The sequence below is a fragment of the Dendrobates tinctorius genome, unplaced genomic scaffold (assembly GCF_039654945.1).
Source record: "Dendrobates tinctorius isolate UK_male_01 unplaced genomic scaffold, ASM3965494v1 ptg000049l, whole genome shotgun sequence".
NCBI classification, from domain to species: Eukaryota; Metazoa; Chordata; class Amphibia; order Anura; family Dendrobatidae; genus Dendrobates; species Dendrobates tinctorius.
The window spans coordinates 13,714,861-13,730,403 of record NW_027361717.1 but is presented as its reverse complement, the minus strand read 5'-3'; the positions used below and the strand labels follow the sequence as shown (position 1 = coordinate 13,730,403).

The 15,543-nt window shown below is 44.5% G+C and overlaps 1 protein-coding gene across 1 annotated transcript in view; it reads left to right on the top strand.

Annotated features, from left to right (window-relative positions):
• Positions 1-887: 887 nt before the first annotated feature.
• Positions 888-15,543, top strand: part of LOC141091122 (alpha-1,4-N-acetylglucosaminyltransferase-like) — a 61,303-nt gene continuing 46,647 nt past the window's right edge. The window contains exon 1 of the mRNA XM_073576512.1: positions 888-1,448. Coding sequence (XP_073432613.1) covers positions 888-1,448 — 561 coding nt within the window. The remainder of the gene's footprint in view (positions 1,449-15,543) is intronic.

Below are 15,543 nucleotides of genomic sequence, written 5' to 3'. Positions count from 1 at the left end.
TGGTGAGTGGAGCAAATTTTTTGAAATTTAAAGAGATTCGCTGAATATGGGAAAGAAATTTGATTTGTAGCAAATTATTCTCCAGAAATTGTAGGTACTTCATATTGAAAGTCACCAAAGCATTTAATTGACCTGAAAACGCATATATAAAACTGTGACTCTCCAACTTTCTCCCATTATCAATTAAATCTATGTTTTTTATTATCTGTTCCTCACACAGTGACACTAAATTTCTTCAATGCCATACTGTCACACACTATCAACACAGTTTCTTCAGTGTGTATGGCTTTTCCACTATCCAGATTCCCCGCCGAATGACTGCTTCATTTCCTGCTTCTGCTTTTATACTGACAATAATAGTTCCTCCTATTGGGCTGTGCTGTATTATATCGTGTCATAACTAAAAGGCATTGTGGGAAAGTTGTGCCTGAGGTCACGTGATCCTCTCTGGCTGGTGGAATATTCTGTAATGTGTAAAATGGTGACAGCTATTCTAGGGGATTCTCGTGACATGAATCACATAATGTTTGAAGCTGCATGTTTAGGGAATTTCTAAAAATTTACGGTAATTCAAATTGGACTTGAGTTGAATCTATTCACTCGTCTTTATCAATAACAGTTCCAATGCTTGATGAGCTGAATGTCCATGGTGTAGTAGGCCACTGAAAATCATTCCTACAATAATCAGCTTTTACAAGATTCCAAATAAATAAAAATATTTATGTGCAATGCAATTTTTTTGTCTTGTTAGGCAAAATGTGTTTTTGACACCTTTACTTTTTTCCATCATTTCTTGTGCTGCATTATATTTCCACTTTGACTTTTTGTAACTAAATTTCTTTATGGATTATCTTTTGCTTTGCAGTCTGACAACATATGCTCCAGAAATGATACAATCATTGAGGGTAGTAATCTTCTTGCTCGTACTGATAACCATCGGTTTCTTTTCTGGAATCACCTACAGAGGGAATATCTTGCCTTACATTTTTTTTATATCAGGAGGAAGAATATTAAATGGATCATCTTTGTTAGTAGATAACATTTTCAATCCCTTTCATGGTTGGTCAAACATCACAAATGTATCAAGTACCAAAGAATCAAGTTTTCAGGAAAAGATGTTATTGAGCAATCCACCTTCAACCATAGCATTCAATGTTACTCTCAGGTCTCCATCTGAAGTATTAAAAGGAGGTGATGGCATCATATTTTTAGAAAGTACAGATCGAATGCAGCCTCCATCATTAGTTTTATGTGCCATTGAGTCTGCAGCTCGTGTGTACAAGAACCGACCAGTGGCCTTCTTCATGAAAGGATTAAACAGTAGCAACATAGAAGAAACGGTGAAGAGAAACTTTCCAGCTCTCTCATCCCTGAGCAATGTTTATTTCTTCCCCTTGAGTATGGAAGAAATTCTTACCGACACACCACTTCACTCCTGGTATCAGAAGGTAACATGGAGCAAAATTCTTTTTTTTTCTGATTCTTAGTAGTGATTTAATTAATATGACTAAATGTAAAGACTTTTATTTCTATAAAGCAAGCACACAAATGCTGTACCTCTTCTGAAGACAGCTCTTCATATGGTCCAATGGCCACAATAAATTTTGACAATAATATTATGTAATAGTGTAAAAATTACTAGCAAAGCCAAAGAGCGGTTGCCCAAAACCAAAAATTATTTCATCCTTCTGCACATATATAACACAATGAACCAAGAAACAAGTGTGGGCAGGATGCAGGAAACAATATGTCTCATTAAAATATATATAATATATAAATAAATATACAAAAATGACAAAATACACACAAAAGAGATGGTGAGTTGGAGAGTGAGCAAAAAGAAATACTATATATTAGAGATGAGCGACTTTGCCTTTCTTCGGGTCGAGTCGGGTTTCATGAAACCCGACTTTCGCAAAAGTTGGCTCGAACGAAATCAGCTGATTTTTGTGAAAAGTCGAAGGCCGACTGAAACACGAAACCCAATGCAAGTCAATGGGGAATCAAAGTCGGCAGGAAGTGGAGGACAGGAAACACACCTACAGTGCCCTTTTGAATGCCAAAAACATCAATTCTTATTACTGAAGCATTTCAACCTTAATTTACTTCATAATACTAGTTACGTACTGAAAAATGGGGGCTATTTGGCTAAATTTGTAGGGGGTAGGGCTGGCTCCAGGTTTTCATGTGCCCTGGGCCAAAGAGCGCCCCTTTAACACATAGCACAACTCATGATGCTCCGATACGGCAGAGAAATAGCAGTATAGTACAATGAAAAATACTTCACTTTTTACATCTCATGACTGATATCCATTTTAAATTCTCCAATAGCTCCAAAAACGGACAGTATATTACTACATACAGTATTATGGCCACCGCATAGTGCGCTATACAGAGTAATGAGGCCCATATATTTCTCCATACAGAATCATTGGTCCCATATAATGTTTGAAACAGTATATGATGAGCTCCACATAATGCTACAGTATATGTTGGTCCCCATGGATAAAGCTGCACTGTCTTATGGGCCCAAATAATGCTCCATATATAATGGGCCCCATTTCTAATGCTCTAGTGTATAATGGGCCCTGTAAATGCTGCTCCAGTGTCTGATGTTCACCTTTGGAATGCTCCAGTGTATGGTGGGCCCCATATATCATTCTCCAGAGTATAGTGCTCCCCAAAAATTGCTCTCCCAACATTGAAATCAATTAAATAAGTCTCCTCAAATAAGTCTCCTTGCTAGGGGATCCCTGTACCAGTCTGGGCATACAGACGTGATGTCATTGCGCTCTCTGATCAGAATATCACTGTCAGCAAATGCGGAAGACGTCATGGCGGTGGAGCAGGGAGAGGTAAATATTTCAACTTTGCATGTGCTGTGATCCTGAGCAAGCAGGGGGGGCCCACTCATTGGCAACGGCACTGGCACAGGGCCCCTTATAGTACGGCGGTGTGTCTGACGGCGGGTGGGCCGAACCTGCACTTTCATCTGCACCTTCCTCTTTGTCACCGTGTAAGGTGGTACAGTATATGGGAATGGTAACCTGAGTTTCATCAGGGTCAGATTCTGGCTGTGTAGAGTGCGAGGGGAATATAGTGGTCTGGGTCAATGTACCAGCAGAATCATTTAGCAGTGGCTGGGCATCAGTGCACTTGTGGCGCCCCCAGGAGTATGGTCGCCATAGTGGCATTACCTTCCTCCTAGGGAGTGTGATGTCATGCTTGGGAGCAATGAAGGATCTCTCTAGCAGTTAAACCAACACACCACACATTTCCCTCTCCAGGCCAGCAGGGAGAGCTCTGAACCTGACTGCTGAGGAGCTGCTCTCTGTGGTCGGGAGGAGGTAAGATAGGGCAGTCTGTGAAAGGAAGGGGAAGTGTGTGGACGTGAGATGGGGAGCTGGAGGATGAGCAGAGTTAAGGCTCACTCCTAGCTGGAGCGCATGGTCCGGATTCCGGTCTCCAAGTTTGTAGGGACACTGACGTTCCTGCAGCCGAAACCCGGAGGAAGTAGCAGTTGTAAATGCTCTATTCCCAACTAAGGCTCGGAGGCCCCAGCAGCGACGTGTGGGAGCCAGAAGGAAAAGGCTATGGCTGCCTGCCATACGAGAAAGTTCCAAAAGAGAGTCAACAGGGGGAACTTCATTGAACTCAGCACTGCGAGTACCTCAGATAAGCGCTAGAATGGAGGCTACACTACCTATCTGCAGAGAGAGAATTCCAAATTGGCTTCCAGGCTGACCAACTCCTTCTCCATCTGTACTCTGGGTCCTGGACGGCACTTACCAAGTACAGGTAAAGGATCTGCACGACTGTGTCTGTCATCTTTCTCCTGTGCCTGGCACATGGCTCTGCTACATCCTGCACTGCACACCATCTACCAACTCTTTCATCTGCCCTGCGACTACGGCCCTACCTGTGCAGGGCTTCTACATCTTAGCTGCACCACAACATCTGTCCCAGAGAAGCGACACTGCAGCGCTGGTCAATCTAATTAGAAACCACAGGTGGCATCACTTATCATTCACCTATAAACGTAATTCACCCCTTTGCATGGACGCCCAGGGCCATGGAATGGGTCACAACCACTGTGACACATCCCTGTGAGACACCGGCCCGGTACCGATTAACCCCACTGCCCTGGCTGGCCACCCACACTCCATGTCAGATTCATCTTGGACTGGGGAATTCACGATTTGACTTGATAACCCAGGCATGGTATGATAGAAAGAGCTACATGGACTAATGTGAAGTGTGGCCTGCTGCTTCATTCACTTTGGGTGGGGGTGCAGGACACAAGGAAAGGGGTTCTTCCTGACCAGGAGCCAGCACTTGACCACTCAGTGCTTGCATTTTTTGAAACTTCAGAAGAGGAGGGCATATTTGCTGGAGTCTGTTTCGGCAATGTAAGCCAAAACCAGTTCCTCATGCTTAGGCTTTAAAAGCGGTTAACCTTCTCCCAGAAAAGGTAGCCTTCCAGGCGTTCCGGAGCCAGACCATGACGCAGGCTCAACACCTCCTGCCTTAGCTGCTATTGTGCTTTTGCCACTACCAGCAGATGCACCACCACCATCAGCACCAGCTGGCCCCCCCACGCCCACGTCCGCGGCCTCTTCCACCAAACTTCAAAATTTAGCACAAAATAACATCAGATATATGGCACTGTATCAGAAGCGTACAGCTCTATTCAGTCAAAGGATAATTGTCAATCTCCATATATATTCCATCAGTCACACAGAGACGCTCACAGGCTCAGTATGGATTAGACAAGAATATAAAAAGTAGACAAAGTGTACAGTATCATCAGATAGCAGGTATATATAGCATAGTTTAAACATTAACAATGTACGTATATATATATGGAGTAGTGTTGAGCCACCCCGCTAGTGTTTTGGTTCGTCGCACAGGAGGCAAGTTCGTCGAATATTCGTCGAACCACATTGAAAACAATGGCAGGCAAACACAAACACATACAAACACATAGAAAACAATTGCAAAACACCTTAAATGTGTCCCAAAGCCGAAAAAATGCTCAGAGGACAAAAATAACATATGGAAAAGGGCAACTACATTTAGAAAAGAGGTGGAGGAGTAAAAGGAGGAGGTGGAGGAGACACAGATATAGGCTTGTCATGCCCTTATGAAGTCAAGAATGGCTGGAATAAAAATGTAAAATACAAACCAAAAAAAAAATATTCTGAAATCGAACACGATCATATACCGTCGGACTTCCCACCAATAAATTATGCCAACTGGCGATCGGGCGATGTTATTCCCACGAACCTCCAAACAGCGTCCATGAAGGCAAAGTGTTTGCTTTCCGGGGGCAGTATGATTGCAAAGCTGAACCTTAAAGGAATGTCCAAAAGGGCACCACGAGGAGTGGAGCCTGCGGCTTAATTGGACTCCACCCGGGAAATCACAACCATTCCACCTCAAGAAAAGATGCACACGTTGAAAGTTTTGTCGATTCTGTGTGTGGTGTGGTATGTCCGTTTGTAGTTGTGCTAGCAATTTGTCAGCTTTATTCCGTTAATGAACGAGACTCCGGCATGCCCCCACGGTACGCGTCAAGCTTACTAGAGGGATACGCGAGGCTCTGGCATGCGAGATTGAGCAATAACAGGTCTAACATGGCCTTATATGTCCGGGGCTGCATGCGTGCTACACTGAAAGGACCAGCTTTTGTCGCTTACAGGTGCAGATAACCCGCTGAACACCGTTAGTGATGGGGATCTGTGATTCCAATTATTCCCCGCGAACGATAATTTCCCAGTAAGTGCAGGTCAACCGCAATTCCTGAATTAGGCCTAACCGGCATTCCTGAAAAAATGCAAAAAATTACGTGTCCAAACCACAGGTGCTGTAGCTTGCTTAACAGCTCGGCAGCCGTTCTCAGGCCCAGTATGGATTCGACAAGATTCTAGAAAGTTGATAAAGGGTACAGTTTCACCGGATAACACGTATATATGTAGCATAGTTTACACATTAAAATCCTATGTCTATATATCAGGAGGCAGGCTCAGACGGTCTCAGGCCCATTATGGATTTGACGTGATTGGACAAAGGTGAGAAAGGGTACTGTATCACTGGATAACAGGTATGTATACCATAGGTTTTTAATGTGTAAACTATGGTATTCATACCTGTTATCCAGTGATACGGTACCCTTTCTCACCTTTGTCCAATCACGTCAAATCCATACTGGGCCTGAGACCGTCTGAGCTTGCCTCCTGATCTATAGACATAGTTTACACATTAAAAACCTATGTCTATAGATCAGGAGGCAGGCTCAGACGGTCTCAGGCCCAGTATGGATTAGACGTGATTGGACAAAGGTGACAAAGGTTACCGTATCACTGGATAACAGGTATGTATAGCATAGTTTACAAATTAAAAATATATGTCTATAGATCAGGAGGCAGACTCAGACGTTCTCAGGTCCAGTATGGATTTGACCAGATTGTACAAAGTTGAGAAAGGGTACATTATCACTGGATAGCAGGTATATATAGCATAGTTTAAACATTTAAAATCTCCGTGTTCTCAGTATGGATTAGACAACAATCTAAAAAGTCGAAAAAAAGGAAATGTATTTGAAGCGTACACCAGTATAAACAATTGGTGGTATTTTTTAATCTTCATATATATTTCTGTCTCAGTAAGACAGTCCAGACTCTCCGCAATAGGAAATGAGATGCATACAATTACTGACATAAAGTCTAGTGATTGCAGAAATCTAGGAATTACTATTCACGGGAAAAACTTCTGTCACAATTCTCAGAGGTGATGCTGACCCTCAATTAATTAGTGTGTGGAGAAAGCAAAAACCTTGTGGTTGCGGTATCGCAGTACCATTGATCCGATCGCCGTTACTCATATCCATCCAATTTTGATCACAGGGAGAGATGTAAACATGGTGCTCACTGCCTATCATGATCTGTCACGTAACTTTGGAGTGCAAAACACAGAAGCCACAGGCCGTAGGCGATTCATTTAAAAATGTGCACTGGAATGTCACACGTCTGTGGGTAGGAAAACTGTGAAAGCTGATGAGAAACCACCACTGCATCTCATTGTGAGTCGACGTCCATAAGAAATGGAAGCCATTGATCATCTGAAGCTAGAGCCCAGCCAGCGGGACAGGGCATAACTACGTCTTAACCATCATCTTCTATCAGTTCACCAAATTTGTAGTGGCAGTCCCAGTGAAGGATTTGACAGCCCAGACTACACAGCGGAGGAGCAGGGAGAGGTAAACATTGCAAATGCTGGGGCCCTGCCCAAGCAAGGGGGGTCCACTAGTGGGCGTCGGTACTGGCACTGGGCCCCTCATAGTACAGCGGTGTGTCTGATGGTTGGTGTGCACCCCCACCGTCAGAGACACTTGATTGCACTATGAGGGATCCTGTGCCAGTGCCCGCACCCAAGAGTCGGCCAACCCACCTGTCCAGGGCAACAGCACCTTCACGGTTGCGTGCGCTAGGTGGTGACCCCATCCATGGGGGGAGGAGGCAGCCCAGTTAGGGAGGTTTACAAAATGGCATATGTTGATGTGGGACATACACCTGCTGCTAAAGGCGAAATTGGTCAAATCCCAGGAAGAGGAGGACCAAAGAAAGCCATTTTTCTGTCACCCTATGTGTCATCAGGGTAAGGTGTGACAAAATCCTTGGAAACCCATGCATGGTTCATTTTAATGAAGGTAAGATCATTCACATTTTGGGTCGAGAGAAGGGTCCTTTTTTCTGTCAGGATTTATCCAGCAGCACTGAAGACTCTTTCCGATAGCACACTTGCAGCTGGGCAAGCGAGCTCCTGTAAGGCATATTGTGCCAATTCAGGCCAGGTGTCCAGTTTAGCGGCCCAATAGTCAAATGGGAATGACCTGTGAGGGAGAACATCGATATGGGAGAAGTAGTTTGCTACCATAGTTGACAAGTGCTGTCTCCTGTCACTTTCAATCGATGCAGTATTACCAGTCGTGTGAGCAGGATTTGAAAAATCAGTCCACAACATGGTCATGAAACCCCTGTCTCAAACGCCACTTCTGATGTGTGCACCACCAACAACTCTTCCAAGTTGCCCCTGGCCCCTATGGCTCGTGTGAGGACCATCACTGCTGCTGTGTGCTGGGAATGCCTCAACCAACCGGTTTACCAGAGTTGCTTGTTTGTTAGACAATATTAGGTCAAGGTTCTCCTGTGGCATGATGTTTTGGAATTTGCCTTTATAGCGTGGATCTAGGAGGCTGGCCAACCAGTAGTCGTCATCGTTCATCATTTTGGCAATGCGGGGCTTCCTTTTTAGGATCTGCAAGGCATAATCTGACATGTGGGCCAATGTTCCCGGTGTCAATGATGCACTGCGAGTGCTGGGTGGAGGAGAAATTTCTGGCAAATCCACATCCCTCCAGTCATGCACAAACCCTGTACTAGACCTTGCCACGCCAACATTTTCTCTTGCCCCATGAGAAGCATCCTCCTCCCCTAAATAATCATCCCCATCATCATCATCCTCCTCCTCCTCTTCCTCTTCTTCCTCCACCTTGTCCTGGAGATTTCCCGTAGCAGACAATGGCTGACTGTCATCAAGGATTCCGGCCTCCTCTTCCTCATCATCCTCGGCTGCAGACGCCTGCTCCTTAATGTGCGTTAAAGTTTGCATGAGCAGACGCATAAGTGGGATGCTCATGCTTATGATGGCATCGTCTGCGCTTACCAGCCGTGTGCATTCCTCAAAACACTGAAGGACTTTACAGAGGTCTTTCAGCTTCGACTACTGCACACCTGTCAACTCCATGTCTGCCCTCAAAGTGCCTGCCTGTGTATCCTCCCACAAATGCATTACAGCCTGCCTCTGTTCACACAGCCACTCAACCATGTGCAGGGTGGAGTTCCACCTTGTTGCAACGTCGATAATTAGGCGGTGCTTGAGAAGGTGGAGCAATTGCTGCAGCTTCTGCATACGACTGGAGTGTACCGGCGTCCGGCGGATGTGCGAGCACAGTCTTCGGACCTTCTGGAGCAGGTCTGTTAACTCCGGATAATTATTGAGGAAGCACTGCACCACCAGGTTCAAGGTGTGAGCCAAGCAAGGTATGTGTCTGTGTTTTGAAAGAGCTATGGCTGCCACAAAATTCCGGCCGTTATCACTAACTACCTTGCCTGCCTCAAGATGTAGACTGCCCAGCCATGACTCAGTTTGTCGCTACAAGTTGTCGGCCAGTACCTCCGCGGTGTGTCTGTCGCCCAAACACATCATCTTCAACACAGCCTCCTGACGCTTTCCACTAGCTGATCGATAGGGGGACACCTCGTGTGCAACACTGGCAGCTGCTGATGGAGTGCTTGTGAGACTGCATTCTGTGGATGACCTTTCGCTTCTGGAGGAGGAGGAGGAGGGTCGAAGGCCTACAGCCAACTGTTTCCTATACCGTGGGCTAGGCAGCACTGTCCCACCACCGCTGTCCCCTGTGGACCCTGCATCCACCACATTAACCCAGTGCGCAGTGATGGACACGTAACGGCCCTGGCCATGCCTACTGGACCATGCATTAGTTGTGAGGTGCACCTTTCCACTCACTGATTGCTTGAGTGCATGTACAATGCGGTCTTTCACATGAAGGTGGAGGGCTGGGATGGCTTTGAGAGAAAAGAAGTGGCGACTGGGTAGGTCATAGCGTGGTACTGCGTAGGCCATGAGTTCGCGGAAAGCTGCGCTTTCAACCAACCGATAGGGCATCATCTCTATCGAGATTAATTTGGCAATGTGGGCGTTCAAACCCAGTGTACGCGGATGAGAGGATGAGTACTTTCTTGTCCTGCTCATAGTCTCTGGTAGGGTGAGCTGGACTTGAGAGCTGCATATGGTCGAACTAGCGGTGGACATGGCCGATTGAGAGAGGGTTGATGATGGTGATGGAGTTGGTGTTCTTTCTGATGGCCTAGATCCAGTCTTTCTTTGCAATAACAGTGTGATTCCCTGACTGATTTGCCCTTGCGACGACAACTCAACATTTGCTGCTGGTGGTGTGCTAACCGATGGGCTAACAGTGGGGGAAACAATGTAGTGTTGCTGACTACCTTCTTTGGGACCAGTTGCACATGTGGTACATGAGTTTTGGTAGTCCGTCCATGCTTGCAAGTGCATGGTGGTTAAATGTCTTAGCATGCAACTGGTATTCAAATTTCTCAGATTTTTCCCTTGGCTAAAGGTTTTTGCGCACTTCTTACAGATAACCTTTGCCTGATCATTAGGATTTTGTTCAAAAAAGTGCCACACTGCACTCTTCCTACTATGGAAGACATTTTGAGGCCTTGCACGCTGTGCTGTTTTGACCATCTGGCCAAACTGTCCTGCAACTCTTTTGGTTTTTGTAACCTGTTTTTGGACTGCTCCGGGCCTGCCAGATAACAGCTGTTGTGATGTCGATGCCCGCTTCGGATGCTCCTCCTCCTCTTCTGAGCTATTGGCAGCGGCACCCTCTTCCCCCAATGGATGCCAATCTGGGTCAACAACTGGGTCATCCATCACCTCCTCTTCAATGTCATGTGCACCTTCCTGTGTGTCACCGTGTATGGTGGTATAGTATGCGGGAAGGGGCATCTGAGTTTCATCAGGGCCAGATTCTGCCTCAGTACACTGCAAGGACAATGTAGTGGTCTTAGTGAATATACCAGCAGAATCATCTATCAGTGGCTGTGCATCAGTGCACTCCATCTCAAATTCATCTTGGCCTGGGTAATTCAAGATTTGACTTGATAACCCAGGCATGGTATGTGAAAACAGCTCCATGGAGTAATCTGTAGTGTGGCCTGCCGCATCCTTCAATTTTGGTTGGGGTGAAGGACACAAGGAAAGGTGTGGTTCATGACCATGAGCCTCCAATCATGACTCAGTGCTTTTATTTTTTAAAACTTCAGAAGAGGAGGCGATAGAGCTGGAGGCTGAGTCAGCAATGTAAGCCAAAACTTGTTCTTGAAGCTCCGGCTTTAAAAGCGGTTTACCTACTCCCAGAAAAGGGAGCCTTCGAGGCCTTGTAGAGCCAGACGATGACGCAGGCTCAACACCTCCTGCATTAGGTGCTATTTTGCTTTTGCCACTACCAGCAGATCCACCACCAACACCATCATTACAGCTGCCAACCCCCGCCCACTTCCACGGACTCTTCCACCACACTTCCTCATTTTTGGGAAAATGTACCCAAAAAAATCACCATCTATATAGTACTGTAAAAGAAGGTACAAGGTGTATATAGTAGTGGGGAGAATTTGAATCTCTCTAGACTTCAGGACACCATTGGATTCTGTCAGGCCCTGTTTATATTACACCACAATGTGACAGGCAGATTCTGGATGGTGTAAGAAAGGTGTATAGAGGACTGGGGAGAATTAGAATCTCTCTAGACTTCAGGACACAGTTGGATTCTGTCAGGCCCTGTTTATATTACACTGCAATGTGACAGGCAGATTCTGAATGGTGTAAGAAAGGTGTATAGAGGACTGGGGAGAATTGGAATCTCTCTAGACTTCAGGACACAGTTGGATTCTGTCAGGCCCTGTGTATAATACACCGCAATGTGACAGGCAGAAATTGCCTAGTGTATGACAAACTACAAGGTGTATATAGAATTGGGCAGAATTGGAATCCCCCTAGAGTGTAGGTCTGTAAGAACGGACAAACTCCTCGGCTTTTCCTTACAGAGTCACACACTTAGATAGCTTCAATTTGGCCGTGATAACAGCCATTACACGGTACTGTGAGAGGAGTGTACACGTACACCGCTGTATGGTGTATGTAAAATTGTCAAGCTCCGTGTTTTTGTGTACGGACTGACACATGCTGTCTCTCTCTAGTTTTGAATGTAATTAAACAGCAAATATACTAAACTTTTTGAAAAACGGACAAAACTATAAGGTGTAGGTCTGTAAGAACAGACAAACTCCTCGGCTTTTCCTTACAGAGTCACACACTTAGCTTCAATTTGGCCGTGATAACAGCCGTTACACGGTACTGTGTGAGGAGCGTACACCGCTGTACGGTGTGTGAAAAAATGAATGCTCAGTACCTCACCAGGACAAAACAATAAAATTTGGATTGCTTTTAAAAAAGCAGTTTGAACACCAGTGTGCACACAGCAAAGCAGCTAGTCTTAAAAGACAGGCTAATCACCACCAGCGCTGCTGCACAAAAGCAAAAATCTTCACCTTTCACTGCACAGTAACTACAGTGAAAAGCGCTGTCAGCAGAAGCAGTTTTTTTTTTGCCTTCCTAACGCTCTCCCTACAGAATCAGCAGCAGCTCTCCCTATTCTGAGATCAGCATGAGTAACATGGTCGGTGTGCACGCCCTTTTATACCCCCTGTGACGCCCCGCAAAGCAAGCCAATCACTTGCATGCCCTTCTCCAAGATGCTGGTGACCGCTGCCTATGTCATCACGTTGCCCACTGTGTCCGTTCTTCCTGATTGGCTGAAAAAGGGCACTAAAGCATCTTTTGAAACTCGACTTTGGCGCTAAAGTCGCCGACCTCGTGGCCGACCTCATGCTGAGGTCAGGTTTCGTTTCATGAAACCCGATTTTGGCGAAAGTCGGCGACTTTTGGATTTTTTCGACCCGTTTCGCTCAACTCTACTATATATATATATATATATATATATATACACACAGCTCTGGCAAAAATTAAGAGACCACCACATCAATACCCTGTCATGGGCAGCCCATTCTCCAGACCTGAACCCCATTGAAAACCTCTGGAATGTAATCAAGAGGATGATGGATAGTCACAAGCCATCAAACAAAGAAGAGCTGCTCAAATTTTTGAGCCAGAAGCAGTGTGACAGATTGATGGCAAGTATGCCAAGACGAGTGAAAGCTGTTTTTAAAAGTCATAGCTAATCCACAAAATATTAATTTCTGAACTCTTCCTGAGTTAAAACATTAGTATTGATGTTTCTAAATGATTATGAGCTTGTTTTCTTTGCATTATTTGAGCTTGCAGACTAAGGCCGCTTTCACACTTCAGGCTTTCGGTATCCGGCATGGGGCGGCAAAAAAACAGACTTCCGGATCCAGCGCCTGTTATGACCAGATCCAGCTTTTTCCCCGTGCTGTATCATTGCTGCAGCATTGCGCCGGAAGGCAATGCGGCGCGTCCGTTTTTTTCCGGATTCGGAGAAACTAGCCGGTCCAGCGTCTGGAAAAAACGTTGCATGCAACGTTTTTTCCCAACGCCGGACCGGTTTTTCGCACTGCGCATGCCCGGAAACCTTCTCTGCCAGGAATATATCCGGCAGAAAGAAGGATCCGGTTTCTGCGTATGCGTCTGGATCTGGCAGTCCGGTTTTTCGCCGCCCCATGCCGGATACCGAAAGCCTGAAGTGTGAAAGCGGCCTTAAAGAACTATTTACATTTTACTCAAAAATATACCTATAAAGAGAAAAATCAGACAAACTGAACATTTGAAAGCGGTTTCTTAATTTTTGCCAGAGCTGTGTATATATATATATATATATATATATGAAATACATTCAATGCAAGAAAGCGGACGGCACCGCTGTTACCGTGCTAAGGTCCGTGGCTGGCAGCAGGCGGAGAGCTCACATCCAGGACTCCCGGGTGCTTGACCTCGTAGCAAGACGAATGTAGTTTCCAAGAGAAAAAGGTCGCACTCTGCGGGATAATGATGAATGTTTATTGACACTGAGTTACATGTCACGTCGGAGATGTGAAGGAGAGTGTGTCAAATGGCTGACTACGGCCGTTTCACGCTACTCGAGCGCTTCCACGGGTCAAAGTGCAGGAGGAAATGACGGATACTTATGCATACCAATCACTCCTCCTGCCAGCCACTACAAAACTAACAAGTGAAACAGACAAGTGTACGTGCAGACATATAAAAACATACAATTTACCGCCTCAGCGGGAACAATACCTTTACATGTAAAATTACAAAAATTACAAGGAACAATAAATCATTATCAGTATTACTGGTTAACCCCTATAATTAAGTTAACTCTTCTGGATAATCTATTCCGGACCAAATATGTGCTCCCATTAAATATAATATAATTGTGATATATTGCAACTATGCCGTAGCTCCTGTCACCAGGATAAAAATCACTGACACCTATCTTTTTGCCATTTATATTATAATAATGTCCTAGAAAAACTATTTTCTCACGATCAAAACGGATTAAGACAAATTTAACTATGTAGTACAAAATTAAGCGAATAATAAACTGCCCCAATTTTATATAAATTTTTTATCAAGCAAAATACCACGCCGAATGTCATAAATTTATATACCACCCAAACATGATTCTTGTGTTATAATCTCATAATATTAAGCAAAATACATTTATTTGAATCAGTTATCATAAAAAAATGGCCATATCTACTTTATCATTGAAACCTGCGGGACCCGTCGCCCGTGTATCCATGATCCATTTCGATTCCCGCTGCAATAATAATTTATGCAAGTTCCCCCCTTGTGGGGGTAACATCACTTTTTCAATACCCGCAAAAGTAAGGACACCCGGATCTGTCCCATGTACAGTCCTGACATGGTCAATGAGACGTGGCACTCCTTTCCCAGATTTTATCGACTTGAAGTGCTCCCGAAATCGAACATAAAGCGGGCGTATTGTCTTTCCTATATAAAAAAACCGACATGTACAGAAGATAACATAACCCACATGATCAGTCTTGCATGTAATAAAGCTGGACACCGTATGTCTAACTGCACCCATTTGCAGTGTACGATCAGTACAATGATACCTGCAATAGGGACATTGTCCACATTTATAATTACCTTTAGGTATTCCTTGATTTAACCATGTGTCACGTTGAGTTATTAAACGATTCTGGACTAAAACGTCCCTAATCCTTGTACTGCGTCTATTGGAAATTAAAGGTCCTCTGGACACTATATCAATCAATTCCCTGTCTTGTTCCAAAACATGCCAATGATTCCTTATTACGGATCTGATTTGTCTATCCATGGGGCCATAACGAAAACAAAAGGTAAATCTTTTTTCTTTCTTACTTTCTTTACTCTGTTGTTTTATTATGCATCTCCTGTTATCATCCCATTGTGATTTCACTTTTTGAAGTGTAGTATCTAATAAATGGTCAGGGTACCCTCGTTGTCTCAATCTCTCATGTAATTCTCTGGATTGTCGTTCCCGACCCTCGACTGTATTATTGACACGAAATATTCGTAAAAATTGACTATATGGTAATGAATTAACAGTATGTGTGGGGTGATAACTGTCAAACCTCAATACGGAGTTGGTGGCTATAGGTTTCCTAAAAACCGATGTACATATAGTATCATCCTTGATCTCCAAAAGGACATCAAGAAACTCCAATTTGGTACCTCCAAAATTATATGTGAACACCATGTTCATGTGATTCATGTCATTTAAATAGTTAACAAATTCAACAAATGTCTCTTTTGTACCCTCCCAGATTATGAACACGTCGTCCACATATCTGAGGTATAATCTGATATGTCTGAAATACCTCTGCATATTAT